General features: G+C 41.3%; 1 protein-coding gene across 1 annotated transcript in view; it reads right to left on the reverse strand.

Moving 5' to 3' along the window:
* SORCS3 (sortilin related VPS10 domain containing receptor 3) overlaps positions 1–22400 on the reverse strand; it is a 264974-nt gene that overhangs the window by 37687 nt on the left and 204887 nt on the right. Inside the window, exons 8-14 of the mRNA XM_053949043.1 lie at positions 20389–20478; positions 18325–18504; positions 16404–16550; positions 15857–15959; positions 13435–13511; positions 13238–13329; positions 10148–10255 (exon numbers count right to left, since the gene is read on the reverse strand). Of these exons, the coding sequence (XP_053805018.1) occupies positions 10148–10255; positions 13238–13329; positions 13435–13511; positions 15857–15959; positions 16404–16550; positions 18325–18504; positions 20389–20478 (797 nt within the window). The remainder of the gene's footprint in view (positions 1–10147; positions 10256–13237; positions 13330–13434; positions 13512–15856; positions 15960–16403; positions 16551–18324; positions 18505–20388; positions 20479–22400) is intronic.

Genomic DNA, 22400 nt, shown 5'->3' on the forward strand with positions numbered 1-22400 from the left:
AGAGAAAACCAAATGGGCTGTGTAATCTCCCATTTTTTTTTATTAGGATTTAGATGGAATTAGCATTAAAGGAGGTCACTAGTTACAAAGAAATTGGATAGAAAGGGACTGAGACAAGGAAGTAGAACTTAATTGAGAGCACAAATCAGCAGTTAGGGAGAGCAGGAGAGGGAGAGTTAAACTGTCTCATGCCTGGCAAGATGATGCAGGGAGTAAGAGACTGGAAACAATGGAAACATAAGAAATGAAAGATGACACTGGAAAGTCAGGCAATTGCCAACAAAAAACCCTCTAATTTTTTCCTAAACAATAAATATGGTTTCTAAGAGCCTCTTTGGAGATTTTAACTCAGTTGCTTTTGGCTGACCTGTCAACTAGGAACAGTAGCCTGAGGGCAATGGGTGATGACTCAGGGCTGCTGTATGTCTGTCTGTGGACCAAAATAAAGTAAGAAAAACAGCTGGTTTGTTTTTTTTTTTTTTTTCTAGAATGAAGAGGTGCATTTTCTTCCAAATAAAATACACCATCTATTTGGATCTAGATTTTCAGTCGGTGTAAATTAGTTTAATTTAGACCATCTAAATAGACCCTCTCAGTGTAAGGCCTTCCACTGACGCTATTCAGGAGAAAAAACAAGAGCAGTGAAACTATCAAGAATGGACCAACACCAGACAGCAGCATGCATGAGGACAAATTTGTTCAAGAAAATCTTGGTCTGTATTCTATTTCCCAAAGAGGAGGGTTGCACAAAAATTTCACAGAATTTCTCCTGCAGAGAATCTGAGGGATGTGGTTCATTTCCAGTGAAACTGAATGTCATGACATCAAAGTTGCCCGCAAGAAAGAAATTCAAAGTGTTGGCCACCAGCAGTCCATATTGAACTGGTCATGAAAAGCTGCACCACTGCCAGATCTCAGGTCAGGAGAGAGAGAGGAGATGGGGCAGGCAAAGAGTTTCTGTGAATTACAGATCAAAACCAAAACCTTGCAAAAAAAATCCTACAGTACAGTCATGGCAGATCCTTTCCCTCAGCTTTGGAAAACAGTCCTGGTATTATTCATCAGCTCCTGGGCACTTCCTTTATAGTGCTAGCAGAAGAGGAAAACCACTGCAAATGACATGGTACAACATGATCTTTCAGTTAGCAAGTAATGCCAAGTGCAATTAGTAAGTAATCTGCAGAACATGTAATTACAAAGCAGCCCTACAGTTTGGACTCAATTTCCCCTTTAGCTATACAAAAACTGCATAAGACAATGGAGGAGACAGGGATTTTTGTTATTATTTTTTCAAATAGGAAGTGCTATAAAAATAAGTACTTCCTGAATGACAAATCAAATCTTTTGAAATTTGGTCTCTAAAAAATTTATTACCAATGTTCTCAAACCACTTTACATGACAATTGCTTCAAAAGAAATCCCAGCAACATGAAAGAGAGTATGAGACACCTAGGAAGGGGGATGGGAAAGCATATTAATTTTTAATGTTGTTTTTCAGAAGAGTTCTTTCTCTTCTTCTAAGCACTCATGAAAGACAACCAGTTTCTGACAGCCTTGAAACCTGAAGATGCTGCCACTCTCTTCTAGAAAAGATACTGGCAGGTATCAGCAATGTGACTGTTTCATCCCCTCATGGGTCTGTGGTCTCAGCAGAGGCAAGTGCTGCTGCTTTGCCAGAAGCCAGATAACACAACACATACAGTCATTTCAGTCTTTCATCCTATGAATAAGCAGATTTCCAACCAGAAATGTCCAATACAGATGTGGAAGCCATTCCTTAGAAAATGTAAGCTCCAAATGCATGCGACAGGTGAAGCACAGTGACGAACTTTGCCTGGATATCAGAGAAGAAGGCTCAGAAGAGGAAGTTCTGGAGAGCTGCTTTCCAACACTCATTCAGTTCAGTGATCAAAAATCTGTCAGAGTGAACTCTGCAGCCAACCCAACACTGAGCCTTCAAGCTCCCAGAAAAGCTGGTGTGCTGTGCCACCCTTTTCCTTGTGCAGGATCAGGGAGAGATTAAGCTGGAAAGGTACCAAGGCAATGTAGTTTCTCAGTCCCCTGAGGGTTGGTGTGATCCGAGCACCGGAATATTTCACGTCTTGTTCTCACAAAAAGGTGAAAGACTCAGGAATGTCTGTGTGCACAGCATCCTGCCCCTTCCTGTGCACCCTCCATCAGGCCTGAGTCCTTCATACAGCCCAGCCCATCTGCAGGCAGGAGGACAGCACAGGGCCAAGATCCATCTGTCCTTACTTAGCAGCACAGGAAACAAAGCACATGAGCTTCTAGATGAGAAGACCTGGATTGTATTGCCATCAGGCAAAACTTACCCTTTTATCTAGGGAAAAGAAATCATCTATCAGCCTGCTGCTCATTCTGGCTCCTTCTGCAAGGGCTTCTTTCTTTTGTTCACTTCAGCAAATTCCAGTCTCAAATGAACACACCTTTCTCTAGTCCTCCTCCCTGCATATGCTCACCTCTCCATCCCCTTGTCTGAGCATTATAGACATGACTGAGCATCTCCCTCCCCCGAAGAAATGGGAAAAGTCTGCACAGTGGGATACCCATCTGGGACTCCAGAGACCTGCATTACTGCCAAGCTCTCCCAGTGACAGCCTGCTGAGTGCCTGACCATGGGCACATCCTTTGTTCTCCCTCAACATCCCTACTGGCAAAATACAACTGATGATGTTGACTATTTTAGCATAATATTTGATCTACTGTCTGTAAATAGCACTTGACTCCAGTAACAATAACGTTTGCCCCAGAAAGTCAAAGATGGACAATACGTGCCACAGAGCACAGTGTCTTCTCCGTGTCTTATGGCTTCTGCCAGGAATCTTCCAAGTACATGGTGCTACTGCTGGGAACTGGTCTTGGGTCACAGACATCCTTTTCCTAAAGCCAAATAAATCACATGGTGCTGTCTGAGAAAGATTACTCTAAGCAGATGTTCTCATCACCTGATTTGTCTTTCAGGTGCCACAGAAAGACCTCAGCTCACACTGCAATTATTAACAGCACAATCAATATTGTGCCTCTTGTGGACTGTTTAGGTGAATTCATGCAGAGATCCAAAGGCTAAAAAACAGACTATTCCTCTTGCAGAGAGGGAGATGGAGGAGGAAGTGACACTGATTAATCTTGGGGTCGTTAATAATGTTTTTAAGTCTTGCAAACAAAGATATGGGTAATCAACTCTCTTACTCCAGGGTATAAACTGATCATCTGCTGGGATAAAATGGGAATTCCTATAACACACATTTTCTTGTCCATTGCAAAGTCACTTGATGCCATTAGCAGATTGATCATTTTCTCGCAAAGTCCAAGCTATTCATTACTTTGAGAAGGTTTTGAAATTAGATCAGATGATACACGAATGCAGCTCACTCTGGCAAATGCCAATATCCTCTCAATCATTTTGGTTTCCTTACTTAATAATTGCACTTGGAATTTTTGTTCTCAGATCAAGTTCCAAATTTTACTTTTTTTTCTGTGTGCAGTCATTATTTTCACAGATTCACTTTAATTTCATGGATTCTGTTACGAAGAGTCCTTATATAGGTTTGTGCACTGCAGTCTGCACAGTCCCCTGAGTGAGGACAGAGAAACTGAACTCACAAGGACACATCAGAGCCTTGCAGGAAAATCCATAGCCAATAACAATGCCAGTTGCACCACAAACAAATATTGCACTGAACAGAAGAAAAAAGGAAAACTGAAAAGTGAGATAAAACCACAGTAGGGACAACAATTAAAACCTAATGGTCTTTTCTAGTATCTAATGTACTTATGCAATTTGGATAAACTAGGCTTGGAAATCTTCTCTCTGATCTTTAAAAAAGTCCACAGTTCTGGTAGCCCTGAGAGAATGTGCAGGCTGGGTGGACAGCCTTGGTTCCCAGAGGAAGTGAAGGTAAATAGGGACAAAGTTCAGAATCTTTCAGCACGATAGCTCCCGTCTCATTTTCTACACTGGAAGCTGCAAGTTGGGTTTAGCTTTCTAGAGAACTCTGGTGAAATCTTTCTTCCAGATTGCCTCTTTGCCAAATTTCTGTGTGGCTCAGCAGCAGTCAAAGTTGCAGAAGATCTATGCTTTTTTCAGACAGTTTCTTCTTCTTTTCTCACATAGTGAAGTGAAAAGAGGCCAGACTGATGTCAGGAAAGTTTAAAGGCACCTGTGGGCCATGGGAATTGAGGAACACTGACTCTTTTCTTCATGCACGTTGTACAAGAGCCTCAATTCCTTCTACGAAAAACAACTTCAGGTGTTTTGCCATCCACTCACACTGTGTCTCATTTGCTGAGGTTGCTAAGCAGAGGTGCTGGCTGTGGAGGGCAAAGCCTGGCACCGGGAGGAGAACACAAGCTCCTCTGACCTCATCCCAGCAAAGGCACTATTTTCTATCACTGGTTTCACCTTAATTTTTCTCAGTACAGCCACTCAGAGGTGGCAGACCCATGTCTCCCTACCCCTAGGCAAAGAGGCAGAATGCTTCAAGGACATTGTGTCAGCTTGTAATTTTCTTTCCTGTATTAGCTTTTAATGTAACTGTAAGACTTGAGCAAAAGGCAGAGGATGTTGCCTTGCTTGAAGAGAAAAGATGTTAATCACCTTATCAGAAAAAGACAGGAAAATTACTCCTGGCTCCCATGTAACTTTGAACTCAGTGGGAGCTTGGATTTGGGAGCTGTTGTCCTTTTCTCATACTCAGTTTGCTGAATCTCTACTGACTGTGAATCAGAATCTGTCCACATTGCCTTCATGCCTGTATCTACTTTGCTGATGTCTTCCACAGGTCGGTCAGTTCTTCAGAATAAAAGTAACTCATGGAACTCCTGGCCACGAGATAAGGTAACTGCTAAAAACCTTTTCAAAGTATTTAGACGGAAAACTCTCAAAAATAGGAAAACTCACTAACATCTTAGAAATACAAAGAATACCATGTTTGGCCAAGAAAGTTCCTAATTTGTAAATGTCTATAAATGTGAGAAGTATATAAGGTAATCATATTTTTAGTATAATTTAGTAAAACACATATGGTTTTAGCATCCTGTACTTGCCACTGTTGGAACATGGAACTGAAATAGAGTCTGACACAGTATAGCCTGTGCTCTTAATACTTTCTTTCTCACCTCAAACCTCCCCTGGCACCCATCTCAACTTTTCCAGCATCTCTCAATTACTTATTCATTCTTCCTCACTCTTCTGCCACCCAGTGATCGATTGACAGTAATTTTATGGGTCTCCTGGAAAGAAAGAATTATTCCCACTTCATCTCTGGTAAAGCTTCATGGCCACATAAACAAGGAGGTGTTGGAAAGGGCCAGGACTCGTACCCTATTCATTTACAAGCAGGAACATTTTCTAGCACACATAGCCAAGGGCAGCAGTCACAGCAGTGTTGACAGACCAACTTTCAGCTCACTGAAAATATTAATGCTCAATTATGCATACACACATATATAGAGATCATTAAGTTCACATGCGTAGAACTACGTAGAAATTTATATACACACGTGGGTGTGTCTACATAAATATTTATTTATCAGTACAGAGAAACTTAATGATCCCCATCTGTAAATGAGTGTCTGCACACATACACACATAATGAGTCTACTAAAATGATGCAGGGCTGTGAAGCAAAAAGGTTGTTCCTCTTAGTATAGGTTTGGAGAGATGCTTAGCACAGGAGGTGAAGTGGCAGGGGTAATAATTATGAGTCAGAGTTGGAACAACATAAAGCCCTTCTCTGGACCCATGACAACATCTTGTCTCTGATTTGAATGGTATAAACTAGTTTGGATATATCACAACTGACTAGAAGGGGAATACAGTGTGATTCCTTTCCCCTGTTGGACAACCTCAGATAAGTAACATGCTTCACCTATGGCTTGTCAATCCAGAAATGAAAGATTTGACCCATCAGAACATGACATCATTAGAAGATACACTAGTTAACAGTGAGGAGTACAGCACAACACTTAGAAACCTGTAGATTTCAAAAAGGCTAGTGCATTCTAGGCATTCATCTGAGAACATGTCTAAGCCACCACCCTTATGCATTTATTTTCCTACAGGACTCTGCATGTTCTACAGCCTTTTTTCCCACACCTGCACCAAGCACCACAATGTCCTTTGGTACAAAGCTCTATGCTAAAGGAGCTGAACCGACTCTCTTGTCAGATGAGAGAAGTGTCAAGCAACAACAAAAGGAACTGCAGAAGATGATCAGCCAGGGCTGGAGGAAGGACAGTGGCTTTACTTTGGTTAGGTAGCAGTTCAAGGCAGACCAGCTCACACAGTCTCATATTTCCCTGTGCATCACAAAACTACGTTCTTAACTGAGCTCCCACAGCTTGTAAACAAATAATTAATTTTTGCAGCATTATAGCCATACAAAATTACAAAATTATAGAATAATTTAGGTTGGAACAGACCTCTTCAAGACATCCTGTCCAACACCCCACTAAAAGCAGCTCCCAATTCAGAGTACTCTTAGATATTCAGAATCATATAAAGCCCCTTCATAAAGCAAATTACCAATGTTACCATACTGACAAGTTTTTTAGGACTCTTTAGGACAAGCATACACAGCACAAAGCACAGAGAATTCAAAAAGCCTAGGATACTCATACAATAAAGACAGATATGGAAAAAGCTCACTTAATAGCTATGAAGTGGTACAAAATTGTGCGCTAAAAGGGCTGCTCCTTTCAACAGCCCAGAGAGCCTCTCACAGCATGTGGCACGAAATGAAGGTTGGGAAAGTCATTCTACTGATATATTGATTTTAATAAAATAGTATTATGAAAATATTGTTAATAATGCAATATTTTCATAATAGTTGGAGTATAATGACTATGTGTACACATTCTCCTCAGAATATTATTTTTTTAAATGGGTGAACACAGACACTTTGATGCAAATCTATGGAAGAAATCTTTTCTAACAGTAATCAGCTGAGACCACTAGATGAACTATTCTGCATTTTCCAGGATGAGAGACAAACTTTTAAAAGCCACTGACCTACCCAGTTTGGCAGCACATAAATATGACCACAGCCTTGATCTCTCTGCCTCAGTGCTGCTTCAAGTCTAAGAGCTCCCACTGACCCCATGATCAGTTTGGGATGCAAATCCCAAACTGTTGTACTCCTCTCATCAGCTTCTTGAAATCGTTGGGGTTTCTACCCACAAACACAAATTCCATGGACCTCCATACCACCATGTGTAATCTTTGTTCAGGGGGTGGTAAGTAGCAATAGAAATTCATTGATTTCTTCTCAGCCAAAGCTTACAGAAGCTCAGCATCATCCTACACTGCCCTTATAGATGAGTTCACTAAATTTCTCTTTGGGAGAAACACCTAAGTGTTCTGTACAGAAATGGTTTGCATACAGCTTTATAAATGGGCTCTTTCCTCCTCAGTTCCTTTCATGCTGTGGATAGAAATTTCTCTAAACATTCATTGCAAGTGTCATGTGAAATTTCTTTGTATGGCTTTTACAGACTATTAAGAATGGTTTTTAAAACTGCTAATGATGACAGCAATAATAAAGACAATAACAATAACAATAACAATGGCAATAATAATGGTAATATGCCTGCAAAGATTTCAAAAGAAAAAGTTCTCAACAAACCCAATACACAATATTCAGGAAGATAACTCACTTCCTACATTCTCCACCAGAAGACTACAGAGATATAAATAACAATAACCTTAGATTTATAATGCATTTTTCATCTCAAAAGCAAACTGCATTGATTTATAAAGTAAATGGCCTAAATCCACAGCTAGTTGCAACTGATTAGCTCCACTGATTTTAATGAAGGTGCTGACATGCAGATTTATGTGAGTTCATCTCTCTCTGCACATGTGTGCATATGTTTGCACATGTGTGCAGCTGGAAAATGACACATATTACACAAAGAATTTCACAGAAAAACACTGTATTAAACAACATAGAAAGTTACACATTATCATTGCATTTGCAGAAAAAAATGCACAGAGTGAAGAGAATTGCAGGTTCTAATCTTTAGCTGGGAATTGGCATATGTGTTTTCCCAACAGGATGCTCACAGCAGTCTTCTGAAAAGGCACTGGTATATCATATGCTGTTCAGTTTTGCTCTTTGCAAAAACAGGGCAATGTTTGCAGATAGCAAGGCAAGAGATGCACAGATATATTCTTCTACAAAACCAGGACCTTGCTTTTTTGAAAAAAAAAAAAAAATGTCAAAGCCAAGGCATTATTTTGGAATAAAGGAAAAGTGAGCAATACCACCAGAACTGACGCCACCTCTGCTCTGATAAAATCTCAGTAGCTGTCTGTGACAGACATAGAGGCTGCCTTTTGCTCCAGCACTGTCTGAGAATAAAGCATAGGAGTGCTGCTGTGTAAAGCATAACCATAATTACTTAGCCTGTCCTTCCTAAGTCAGTTTATCACAGGGGAAATGGATGTGCTATACAGGAGTCAGCTATACTTTCCTGAGCCCTCCAAGGCTACAGCACCAAACATTTCTTCTGCCATGGCATAGATGGCACAGAAGCCTGTTCAAATGACCATTTGTTAGAAGAGTAAAATATGATTTTCCCCCAGGTCCTCTCTTGCAGCTGAGCTCAACTTCAAGTATAGGCACATGGCCACTTCTGTTTGTGTAAAGCTGACTTAGAGCTGGTTTTGAAAGGCATAACAACACAAATCATGCAACATAGTTGGAATACATTCAAATCATTAGCAGAAATGTCTAAGACACACAGCTATTATTCTGTTCAAACTTCCTCAGAAACTGATGACACTCAGTTTCTCACTACCTGTGACACCAGCAATGAGCTCCACCTACGCGTTTATGCCATAGAAGTATGCAGATGGACTGAAGCCTAGAAGAAAATAAACTTGACATGAATCTCTTCTCTCTTGCAAGCAGTGAAAATGTGCAGGAACTTCAAGTGAAGATGCAGAGAAGCAGATTGACTGCAAGATGAAATTTATAATCAGTGTCCTGCCCCTGAACTGGAGTGGTGCAACAGTGTCTGATGTGATTAAAGGCACCTCTTCATGCCACTGTAGGTATGCTTCACAGGTGTGCCTCAGTCTAAGGCATCTTAGCCACCTTGCTTTCTGATGTTTTTCAGAAAGCTGTTTCAGCCAGTTCAAAGACACACAGGTAAGAAGGCATTTCTGAAACCAGTGAAGACAGTGCATCTTGTCCTTGCTTTGTTCAGAACCCCAGAGCACAGTGCTCTGATCTGCTTTGTGCAAGAGGTCAGATGACTACTTAAAGATGCCTTTGAACTTAAAAACTTCCCTTTCCTGGTTGTTAAACTCAAATCCTGTCCTGTTCTGCAGCCAACATCACTCCACTGGTTCCATCAGCCTTACCCAGTGCTTCAGCACTCCTGGGAGGAGGAAGATCCCAGCACCATCAGTGCCAGTCCAGCCTCTTCCTTCCATGGGATGGGTGAGCCATAGCATACTACACCCCAGAACAGGAAGGTTATTCTGAGCTCAGCTCTGCATATGCACAATGAGAACACTTTTGAGCTAAAACTGGATGAACAGCCCACAATGCAAGCAACAAGTTTGGGGGATATTCATACCCACCAGAAAAGTCAAAAGACAGTCATGTTGCACAGCTTGAACAAGGACAGAAGTGGCATGTGGTACAATCATGCAGATCTCTGACTTCTGAAAAGTACTGCAGTCCCTTGGCCTTCAGATCCAAAGAATGCAATCTCAGCAGTAATTCTGAGAAAGGACCTCTGGTTGTCACTAGATGCAACCTGATCAAGGCTACACCACTCTCCAAAGAAGTAGATCAATCTACTGTTCTATGTGAACTCCCAAGCTACAGCTTGGGACCATCTCTCCTTGCCCCTATCACTGCTGGAAAGAGCTTGGCTCCATCATCTATTTGCCACATGATGCAAGAACATGCCAGCCAGGTGTATGGCCACCAGCAAAACCCACAAAACAGCACCATGCCTTCATGAAACACTACATGTGCAGCTACACAACGCTGCACTGCACATCATGAGGTTACCATGAACTCGGGGATCTCCATGCACCCCTTCTGCCATCCCCTTTCTTCCCTTTAAAGGAAAGTTTTTAATTTAAAATTGGAGCTGCTATACTTACGTCATTATCTGGGTCTCTATGCCAGGGTCTACAAGGGATCCATCCACAAAAAGTGGTGTTGATGTGAAACTGTATTTAGTCCAGGATCTTCCCTCATCAAAACTCACCCTGGGATAGAAGCAGACAACATTTATAGGCATAAAAATACTTACTCTAGAGCAAATGCAGCAATTAAATGTTGGCTAAGGTCTGCAAGCTCCAGCAGCTGGATTTACAGACAAGAACCAATCTTTGCCATTTCCCAGCCCACTAAATTCATGCTCCTGAGATACTTTGAAAGATCAAAGCTTTAGAAAGCATAAACACTGGCAATAAGGGCATGGATATACTTTATGCAGCTGTACATCAGACCTCAAGAGATCAAGAGTTTTTGCCAAGACCTGTTTCTGGGTCTGGAATAGCACCTGGCATGAAGCAACACTCAGAGCATAAGCAACCCTGGCCTGAATGCATGAAAATTGCTTTCACCACCACAGGACATTTTGACTCATCCATGTATCAATGCCATTTGGCATTAGCTACAATCTCTCTAGCCCTGTGAGTACTTAAAGGCAAATTTGGCTTATTTGTGGGAGTGAGGAGTGTTGAATGTGTGTGCACACATAGGCATCTGAGCACCTGGATCTGTCTGGGAGGCTCTTGGTCACCGAATCCCCCCTGCTCCAAGTAGGTGGGACAATATCTGATACACCACCAAAGGACCAGGAGGCCACTGTAGTGTGCATTATAAACAATGGGTTACACCAACCTCAGATCTCTGGTGTGGAAAGCCAAGACTGGCAGTCACCATTCCCTAACTCTCTGCCTCTCATGTCACTTAGCAAGACACTTTCACCTGACTCAGAATGCACCTGTGCAAGAACAGGAAGTTAACTTTACACCTAAAACAGAACTCTGGGAGCACAACAGCACACAGAAAGATTATCTGCCCTAAATCTATTTATTTAAATGTATGTATCTTCCCATACACCTGTGCATTTGTATGCATTCTGCTTGCATGCTTATCTCTCCAAATAGCATTTCAACTTCTAGGGAACAGCATGCTTCATTAGCCTAGCTAAAGTTCTCTCAGCTTTTCAATTATCCGCCCCTCTTTTCTCCAGCATGAAACTTATTGTACAATGTCTCAGCCTGAGAACTAATAGATTTACAGGCACCCTTTAATCTATTCCACTCCTGCCCATAAAACAGGTGCCTACTGAAGCAATATGAAGCAAATTCCAAAGTCCCTAAGGGTACCATTTTGAAGGAAACCTGTTGGATCTTATTGATAACAAATCTAAATCACTACTCATTTAATAGAGTGGGTGGGGTACTCAGAACTGCACACACCATTTCAGGAGACTTATTGTAAAAGGAGAGCATCTGAAATGAACCTCTGCAAACAAAGGTGAACTGAGCTGTCGGCTCCTATGAAAAGTCAACCTGTGACCAAATCTTTCCCAATATATAAGTACAGGCACTTGTAGTAACGTGCTTTTTATGTGCAAAGAGTCTTCACAATTAAAGACACAATTAAAACAGTTACACCTGGCTTGAATAATGCAGTAACAAATGGCTAATGACTTGCAGCTTTTTCCATAAGGGGCTCGCCTTTCACTCTTCCAGAGCTCAACTTGCTGCAGTCTGATGCACCCACTGCTAGTGATGCTCACCCTTGGCTAACACAAACTTCTCCTTCCTTGACTCATCCTTGGTTCAGTCTAAAGACTGGGACATGGTCCTTATGTCCTCTTTCCTGAGAGCACTTTAATTATAGCCATGACAACTGAGTTACCCATCCGAGGCTTCCAGTTACACCCCAACACATTCACACCACAGACTGGAGTCTGCAGCTCATCATTAGGAGTCTGCTCTGTTACTGCTGTCCTCTGTATGTCCAGTGATGGAGCCAATACATCCCGTGGTTAACAGTCCACTAACACACCGTGACTAAAGCAGTCATTTCTTTGCTTCAGGTGGAAAAGAAGTGGGCTCAAATGCAATCTATTCAAACTTTTATCGAAATCTATGTTGCAGTGATCCCAGAGTCATCTGTCAGGTCAGAAACATAAAGTCCAGAAGCTTTTTCTATTGAAAAAGTAGATGTTAATGTTTTCAAAGTACATCTCTGGAACATGAGCTTGTAAGTGGGTGAAGTCAACCTGTCTTGAGGTGTCCAGATTTGGAATGACTGCAATTTCACTGGAGGATTTTGTACAATAATGACTCAGGTAGAGGAGACTTTAACACTTCATCACTGCTGCCAAACACCATTGCTTTCTCTTTCTATTTGACTGAAGACCACATTTCCTGTTCTGCATGCAAAGTAATAGACATGTGCTTAGCACCATCACTCAGAGACAACCCAGTATTGTACACAGGAACACATCTTGTCTCTGAAATCTATTTCTAATTCACTTCTAAACAACATTAGACGCTGGGTGGGTCAGTCCACTGAAGGTGGTACTATCACAGCCATTTTCTGTAAACAGTGTTAGTTATGAATTTCAGAATGTGTAAATGGTGCAGGAGTCAGAGGGGCAAGAGCTAAGAAGAGGATAATTTTGAGCAGTATCTTTAGTGCTTAGGCTGTTACAACCCATTTATAGCAAAAGAGTATCTTCAACTGAGAAATCATTTTGCCCTATTTCACCTCCAACTCTAATCAGTTGCCACCACAGTATCTCTGGAAATTGATAGTAAAATACTAGAGGGGTTAGCAACATATCTCTGTTGTCCTTATCTACACCTACTGCCCTCTCCTCTCCCTCCCTTTATCTGTCTTACCAGATTAATGTTAAATTCTGTAAACAAAATGTAGAAACGAGAAACACATCCTCTCAGAAATACCTGAAGCCCAAAGGATGACTTAGTATATGTGTGTCTGTAGGAAAGAAGTCCCACCTGGAGGCTCATAGTATGTTACCACTGCAAAGAGTAATTCATACTCATAGGTGATTATGTATGAAGCCATTATATTTATAAAATGGTGCAATAATCATTATATTCATCAATAAAACCAAAATGGTGGTAAAACATAGATAAGAATGACTTCATCTGTTCATTTTATAGACACTGGCACCCTCTCAAAGTAACAAGTTTCCTTACCACATGTGCCGGATGGGCACTGACGTGTGTTTCATGGCCACTAGTGCCCCTCCCCAGTCCAGAAACCAAATGTTGTATTCCTCCTCAAAGATCTGCAAGCAAAGGAAGTACTGCATGAGTGCTCCACTCTGTTGGGAATTGAAGAGTCAGAAGAATAGCAAAAGGCTCCATGCTTTCCTTTGCTGTGCAAAACATACCTGTCTCCAGGAATTGCCACCATCAGAAGAGATGAACACACCAACATCCGTGTAGGAAAGTTCAGAGCCAATATTGCCTGCAACATAAGTGTCAGACATTCTTATGTGGAAGAACACGCTAATGAAAATGATAATTAAATTTCTGACATTTAATGCTGGAAAATTAGAAATTAAAATAGGTTGACACTCTCCTGTTACCATCACAGAATTCAACTAACCATGTTATTGTGTCAATGCTATTTCAAAAAAGTTCTGGCTCTAGGAGGCAGAGCAGCTCAAGAAGGGTGTTTTCATCAGTGCTCAGGATATAGGAAATGTCATACTGTCCATCTACCTAACTTTCTTCCCTGACAACAGCAAGAGTCACCAACTGTTTCAGATGAGGCTGTAAGGAAAACCTGACATGGGCAACCATACAGAAGGTCAGTCTAAAGGGACATCCAGGTTCAAGAGGATAAATCTACTGTTTCAGTTCAAAGATCTTCTTAGCCCAGTATCTTATCATGAGTGGAAGTCCTCAAGCATTAGACACTGATTTAAAGGTAGCAGTGTAAGTTTTGTATCATATTTTAAACACCAAAATGGAAACTCCAAATTTTCAAACAGGGATTTACAGATGGAGGCAAGGAAAGGGAGTAAGAAGGCAAGAATTTGGTTGTTATCACTTCATTCTGTCTTTCTGTGCAAAGCTGTTCCATTATTTCCTTCATTCTCTTCCTCGAGTTTCACCTGTATGCATTTAAACCTCACAAAATGTAACTCCCAAACAAGTCAAGAGGATTTAGCAGCTGTAAAATTAGATAATAAAACATAATTCTGCCATTTGCAGGAATCTAACCTCTGTCCTGTACCAAGTGTCCAAGTATCCAATCATTGCTGGAAATGCCTCACTGTAAATGAAGTGTTTGAGCAGCCAACACTTGTGAGAAAAAAATTGCAAAGCTTATCCTTGAATGCATTTAGCAACATGGTGAGATGCTCCTGCTGTTGTGAAACTGGTTAGTGGAAACAGATGTGTATATCCCCAACAGGTAAGGTTTTTTCATCTACAAAGCATTAAGGCAAAAATTATATTCTGCCTTTTAAAGGTTAATTGTTAGACTGGCAAAGCATTCATCCCATGTACTGGCAGTTTGAAAAGAACCTAATTTACTAACAATTTAGATCAATGCCTAGAATCTCACAGTCCTGCTGCCTCTATTTGCTTCCTAAAAGGTTAAAAAAAAAAAAAAAAAAAAAAAGCTTTTGTAATTACAGCATCATGAGTAGGGCTTGTTCCTAAGCATCCATCTAGCAAGTGCAACCTGCCAGGAGTGATGACTCCACTTGGCTATGCATGGGGATATCTGGAGGTTCGAACCAAATTATCTCACTTCATTTGGCCTGGATCAGTGAACTGGAAATCACAGGCATCTCCCTTGTTGAGATATAAATGTCATGAAGGGGACCCGTCTCAGGTTTTGCCTTAGTCTGGCAAACACACTGAAGCACAGAAGGACATGAGAATGAAAATGGGTGGAGGAAATACTGTAAATTCATGCAGACAATATGCTAACTGCCCACACTTGCAGGCCACTGCTATGCTGAAGAGAACCAAGGAGATAAACTGAGCCTTAGAAAGAACAGTTAAGCTATTCAGACATATTTGAGTGTAGGTAAGACCCTCTGTTTAAAAAGACAGAACTGCCTCCATGGCTCAGAGGCCAGCTTTCAATAGCACCAGCCATTCAGGAAGCACTTTGTTAGCCCAGCAGCTCCCACAGAGCTGAGGGTGACTGTTGGTAGCCCCATCCATCCTGTGGATTAATTACAGTGGTTCAGCCACTGCCACCATGAAGTACTGTAGCAGGCTGTCATTTAAACAACACAACCTGCCAAAGCACTGTTTTGCAGAACAGCCCACAACACCAATGGCCTGTGCAGTGTTGATTAAATGCTGCTAGTCTTGCAGCAGTTCAGAGTTAAAAGCAGGTGCCATGCACAAGACAGGCACCCAGGAGACCCAGGCTTCACCTGACAGACTTTGTGACAGCTCTGTGCTTGCTACTCGAAAGGTGGGACATAGTGACACCTCCCAGAGTGTAGCCCTTGGGTACTATTCTCCTGCAGCAAACAGGTAGACATGTCCCTCAGTGGTTGTAACAACATGAAAGGACTTAATAATGCCACTGGGTAAAGGTACCTTGAAAGTGTGGGCTTACATCTGCAAATGGGTTATTGTAGAGCAACAAATACCTGACATCTTTTTTGAACTTGGGGCCATATGCCTTCTCCTAGCCCAAAGCAAATGGGAGTTAATATGAATTAGCTTAGCACTTGCTGAAACAGAGCTGAAAGGTTTTAGACCAATGGGGAATGCCTCATGTACTCTCAGGCTCCCAGGGAGGTATGGGTGAGCAGTGAGAAGCACCTGTGTTCTTACCTGTGGCCACCAGCAGCCCAGGAGCTGTCTCTTTGCTGGAAATGCTCCCTGAAGTGTATGGATTCTCTGAGAGCTGCAGGCGCAAGTGCAGTGAGCAAAAGGGCTGTTGACAGAAAACAAACAAAAGGCAGAAGCTTTAATATTCATCAAATTAAATATCAGAGGAACCCTTGGTGACTGCACACAGATGCTCTGATCCTTCTGAAAATGACCCCTTTGCTCTTAGTACATTGGTCATATGTTCCCCTGATGGATAAGCAGGAACTCTGCACTACAAGCATGTCTGCCCTTGTTTTAACAACAATCTGACTTAGAGAACTTTTCCCCAGCAACTTTCTTATTCTGACTTGAATTCTATTAAATACATTGAGAAAGATGGTTAGAATATTCCCTTAAAACCTATGAAGCTATAGATAAGAAACTTACTGAATTCATTTAACACACAGGAGGTCAAGAGAAAAAACACAGGGAGAGTTTTGTTAACCCAGTGACTACAGTAAGCAGCTCTGAAGGAGTCAGTTGTACCTAGAAAAGATCAGCCACTCACCAGCTGGCAAAGTACAGGATCCCCTCTTAGATCAGTGTCTGGTGCCTGTAGCAAACGCCAGTCTCTGCCCTTGTTGTAGGTAATGAAAGTCTTGATCTGGTCATCCACCTTCCTGTTAGCCAGGAATATGCCTTTGATCCCTGCTACCTAGGAAAAAGGGAGAGAGGTGAAAAAAAAAAAAAATTAAAAAATTGGAAGAACAGGCCAAAAGCAATGTCTATCTGAGCACTCTCAGATAGGAGTGGAAGGTCTCTGTAAAAGCAATGAAGGCATCTCAATCAAATCTTAGAACACCAAATCACACTAAAGTTATATCTTGCAAAGCTGAAAGGTCTTATATGGTTTCTCTCTTTCGAAAAAAAAGAAAAGGATGGTCACAGACCAAATCCCTAGGAAACAGCCCACTTTTGGATTTCATTGAGTTCTTGCAGATAGGCTGATGATGGGCTTGAAGGTGCAGGCTGCACCTTCACACTTGAGCTCTGTGAGCTTGAGGATGGGGTCTGCCCCACTGCCTCCACAGACTGCCAAAACAGGGGAGACAGAAGATCACATCAGAAGCAGTGTGGGATCCTTTTGTGTACCAGGAAAAAAAATCAATATAAAAGATGGGAATCCTGAACATGCTGTGACACTGATGTTTTGCAAACTTGATTTCTTCGCTTTCCTTCCACATCCAAATTCTGACAAATCAAGCCAGTTGTTTCAAATGTTTTGATTTTTGTCAGCAGAACCCATTCCAGCAGAATATGGGCCTGTCAAAACATCCCCAAGATTTCATGTTGAGTCTGGTCTTTGTTGCACAACTGTGAAAGTGAGACAGGAAGAAGAAATTTTCTGCAAATCTGCAACTTCCTGGCAACTGTCAGGATGCAAATCTTTCTACTCTGAAGCCCCTGGAGTGATACTACTTTTTAAATGACTCTGTAAAAATTTATTAGCATTTAACAGTGAAAAATATATGATCTACCACTGGGGAGTACACAGGTTTGCCCAGGAATGTGGGACAATGCATGTTAATTTTAGCTGCTTCATCATAACAAAGAAATATACTTTTTCAGAGGCAGGAAAATATATTTAACCAGGTGAAGAAAAAACGTAAACCCTGTCCTTCATACTAATCAATGTGTTATTTGTGAATTTTCCCTCATTGACTTAAACTGACTGGATTTTTATAAACAATTTGATTATGTTGTTAAATGAGCATTATTCTGGCTGAAATAAAAAAATGTATAGCCATAACCTCTGCATGCAGCTGCAAGAACATTTCTCTGTGTAACAGTGATAATCAGCCTGCAACCATTTCTATTAGTAATACTGATTAGTTGTTTGCTGCTGGCAAAGCACTGAGCATCTCAGCAGATCTTCCATCCAACAAATAATAACACACCAAAACCAGAATGCTCTGAAGAAACCAGGAACTGGAGCTGCTCTGAATGCACTGCTGCTGGCCAAGGAAGAAGCATGAGAATGGTAGATAGTTTGGGGTAGAAGTTATCTATCTGTCATCTCTGGGCAAGTGGCACCTATTTTTTAACCAAAATTTTGGTTACAGTTCACAAACTGTTCAGAGCTCATCAGGGTGCAGTCCAGATTCCCTGCCTATAAGCAGATGTCTCTAGATGCCCAAGTATGTTTAGCCTTTCAGTGGATATCCACATTAGGATGAGAAGGATAATGGTTTTCCCTTTTGGAAATGACACATAGCTAACCAGTCATTGACTTGAACCCAGCCAGTTTTTGCACCTATAGCAGAATAACTGCATCTATTCCCACATGAGTCAACTCAGCATCGAATCCAGGAAAGGCCTCAGGGCTGATCCTAATACAAATGAAAATCCTGGGAGGTTAGTAAGAGATTTACACTTGCTTGAACTAGCAGGCCATTGCTGCTCTTTGTAGGGTGACCTTTACTACATACCTCATAAAGGTCAATGACAATATTCCCCTCCAGTCCTCGGCTGCTTTTCACATTTTCCAAGGCCAGGGTGAAGTAGACCCCTCGGGTGTCCGAGATGTACAGGTTATAGGTGTCGTTCTGGTTCCACTCTTGAACAGCTGCAAACACCTGATTCTCATCTGTGCTGATAATATGCATGTCCTGTTAAAAGAAGACAAAAGGCCTGTTACTGAGGATCTCTGTATTTCTTTGCCCTTCGGGACATGTAGTAATTACCATGAATTATGAAAGAATGGAGATGGAGCATGAATTATAGGTATGTTTAACAACTTTCTGTTAGAGCAAGCCAATAAATTACCAGCATTGTGACTCTTCTGCATTTCACTTTTTAAATAATCACCAGCTGGGTGAAGGGTTTTTGCTTTCTTCATTTTTGGTACCTTCAAGGAATTTCATCCAGTTTCATTTCTTATTTATAAATTTGTAAGTCAGTTTTATTACTTGTAGAAGATTCACAGCCTTGGAGCCTGAAGTCTTCATAGTCACTAAGCATCATATGGCACCAGGCTAAAAGCAGTGATAATTTTCATTCACACGCTGAAATAATGGACTTGTGCTTCCAACTGGCAAGGGATGGTTTCAAAAAACCTTGGAGTTCACATTTACTTGAGGGTGAAGTATAGGTATCAGTTTGAGCTGCTGATGATAGTGATTTTTAATAACACACTTTCCTATTAAGTGTTTATCTGAGACCAATTACCCCACATTGTATGGGCTATCAAATAATCCACTGACTAACCTTTGTTGGATTTCTGCTGCTGACCAAGATACAAAAAAGTCTAACAATGGTTTCTCCATTTAGTTTTAATATCAAAGACATTTGACAGTGCATTTTCTTGGTATTATTTTAAAACAGGTTAATAGAAATTACTTTCAGGGTGGTGATGAGTATTTAAGCACTTCATCCTTACTACCATTGTTGAACAAACTGACACAGGTTCAGCTAGAAGCAAAATGACTGTGGTTATATGAGACTCCATTTATCTCTTTGTATCTATTTAAACTTTCTCTAGAGTACCAAGAGGCCTTGATTAATTCCTTGCACTGTTTCTGCATCAAGAAATCTTAATTCTTGAAGTCTCCCAAAGGATGGAGTGACCTGATTTCAGGAAAGAATATCTGGAGGAAGATCAGTTCAATATCCTCATCCTGCCTAGGACGCATCTTAATCTTTTGTGTGAGGGATCTAGATGAAAAGTTGGGATTGATTAAATGAGGCTATTTCTAATAGACCTAACATATCCTATCGGCAAGAGATGGGGAGAAAAAACATTTGAGGGCCTAATTCTATCCCAGTGAGTACAATCAGTGGGAGATTTGCCATTTCCCTCAACAAAGGAAGACTAAATCAGGAGGTTTGTTCTTGCCCGGCAGCTGTAATTCCTTAAAGATTAAGGAGGTATCCAATCTATTCCAACAGTGTGAAAATAAAGCAAAATGCCCAATGACTTCAGTCTGTTTTTACCAGTTGCAATGCAAATATTGCATTACCCTGGTGCCAAGCTCACATACATACAACTCCAGCAGAGTTCCTTAATCTGCACATGACAGATAGTTATTACTGTACAGCAAAAATATTCTAGTAACTAAGGGCAGCATAAACAATCCTCCTTTACATGGCTCGAAAATTTTTCATGACACCTAGCCTTAAAGTACTTCTGATCTTTAAATTACAGAAGTACCCCTGATATTATAGCATTCACAAATTCTAAATCAGGGCCACAAACAAATCTGCATTAGAACAGGTCATTTTCCTAGTCCTGGTGGCAACAATAGTTTTGATACAAAGATACCATTTGCCTTCTTATCCATCTCAGGAGTTGCTGGCTTACTTTCAGCTGCTGCCAGCCAACACCCCCAGGTCCTTTTCCACTGAGCCACTTTCTAACCACTCTGTCCCCGGCCTGTAGCAGTGTGTGGGGTTGTTGTGATCCAAGTGAAGGACCCAGCACTTCAACTTATGGAACCTCACATATTTGGCTTCCCAAAGTATTACATGTCTGTGTTCACAAATGGTGGACTCACCTTAGGAAGGGAGTATTTGGGTAATTTGATCTGTGCAAAAGGCTCCCGTCTGTATGACACATAGTAAGTTGCTCTTCCACCAGTTGTCACCTATGGAAACACCAAAGAAAGTCAGTGATGACCCTTCTGAGACACTCTGTGATGATGCCTCTAACAAACTTTCTTTCAGGTACCTTTTCTATAACAGGCACAGCTGTCCCTAAAGGCATTTGGGTAACTCCAAAGAAATCACAAACCTGAGAGGGATGGAGAATTATTTATTTAAGTTGTGCTAATGAACTTTCCATTTCGTCTCCTATGATTGAAATCCAGTGTGATTTTAACATCTCAGGAAAAAAAGTATTGAGTGGGAGGAAAAGGAAGATCTGGTTTCATCACATGGTCCAGCTCAATTACTTTGGGCAAGTAATTTAAAGTCTCTGTGCTTCTGTTCTTCCCCTGTAAGTAGGAGATAATCCCTCTTTGCTGCTACTCAGCCTTGTCTGCACTGTAAGTCCCTTGAGGCCAGGATTGTCTTCCAACAACCTTTTATAGAGACTAACAGCAGAGATCCACACTAGCACCATTTACTGCTAACTGTAAATGTGCTCTTGGAAAGCTGGAGCTAAGCTCTTAGATGCCCTTTGTCACTATGAAACTGGTTTCTCTGAAATTATACTCTCTGAAAATGGATGTACGTAGGGGGAACTGATAGACATCCAAATCTGCACTTTTATGGACTGAATGAACTAAAGCCTATGCAAAAATGCCATGCATCAATGAGATCTAACACAGATAATTTGTAAAATATGGGATGTAAAACCTGTCAAGAGTCACTTACTCCTGCTGTAGGTGTTCTTTCTGGCACCACCTCAGACCTGGCTAAAACAAGGCTTACATCAGTGAATTTCCTACATTCTGCTGGTTTGGCAGTCTTGCAGGTCTTAAGATAAAACAATGCACAAAGCACTTGTCTGTTGTATGGAATATCACTTGTTGGCTTCTTAAGTTTCCAATAAAGCTAAGAGAAAGGTCCTAGATTCTCTCCTAGATATACTTCCTTTATCTGACAGTGATATTTGAGAATGAGCTACATAGAATATTGCTACAGCATCAATTGTATTCTCAGCAATGCTATCACCTCTAGATAGTGGCTTTCTTCCCTGGAGAAGCTGCCAAAGCACACGCTATTATTGGTCATGAAATCTGATATCTAATCAACTCAAGGCTTTTCCATTGACAGTTAGAAAAACTGGAAAGAAAGGGAGGTTTAAAAGTTGGACCAGCTTCTCCACTAAGACTTCCCCTTCAGATTTTTTCCCATTTTTACTTGTAATGTCATCATAACTGTATTTATCACCCTCCAGAGAAAAAAACAAAACCAGCTATTATTATAGCACACATGGCATAAGGTCATAAGAATGACCTATATGACAAAAAATAAACTCTATACAGATAACATTTAGCTAAAGCCAAGGATAAACACAAACAGGAAAATCTAAAGCAACTTGTCTACGGACCCAGAACAAGCCAGTAGAAGAGACAGGGAGGAAACAGCAGTCACTGGACTCTCACTTCATGGAAAGTGCACTGTGGACTGGTGCAATACGTCCCCCCGCAGCCCCCTGGAGTTACAAGGCTAGCCCAGATCTGAGAGAGCTTTGGGGGAAATATTTCAGGGTTAAGGCAAAAGATTCCAAAAGAGGCTCTAACCCCCAGTGTGGTCCAAGACGTTTATTCCATAGGAGGAAGAGGGAAAGAGAGCGAACAATGGAGGAGCAGGGCATTATCTACCCTCCTGTTCAGGAAGAGCCAATTGGCTCCCGGCCAATTGGGTCCATAAAGGAAGGAAGGGTTAAACTAACATGGTTACAGCTACAGGGGTCTCTGGTGGGGGGGAAACCATTCCCCAGAGTGATGCAACAGACTGGCATAGCAGTGAGCATTTCAGCTCTGAGCTGTGAGGATCACAGCATCACACAATGGTGTGGGTTGAGACCTTAAAGATCATCCAGTTCTTCCTTGTATCTAAT

Source organism: Vidua chalybeata, chromosome 8, assembly GCF_026979565.1.
Source record: "Vidua chalybeata isolate OUT-0048 chromosome 8, bVidCha1 merged haplotype, whole genome shotgun sequence".
Taxonomy (NCBI): domain Eukaryota; kingdom Metazoa; phylum Chordata; class Aves; order Passeriformes; family Viduidae; genus Vidua; species Vidua chalybeata.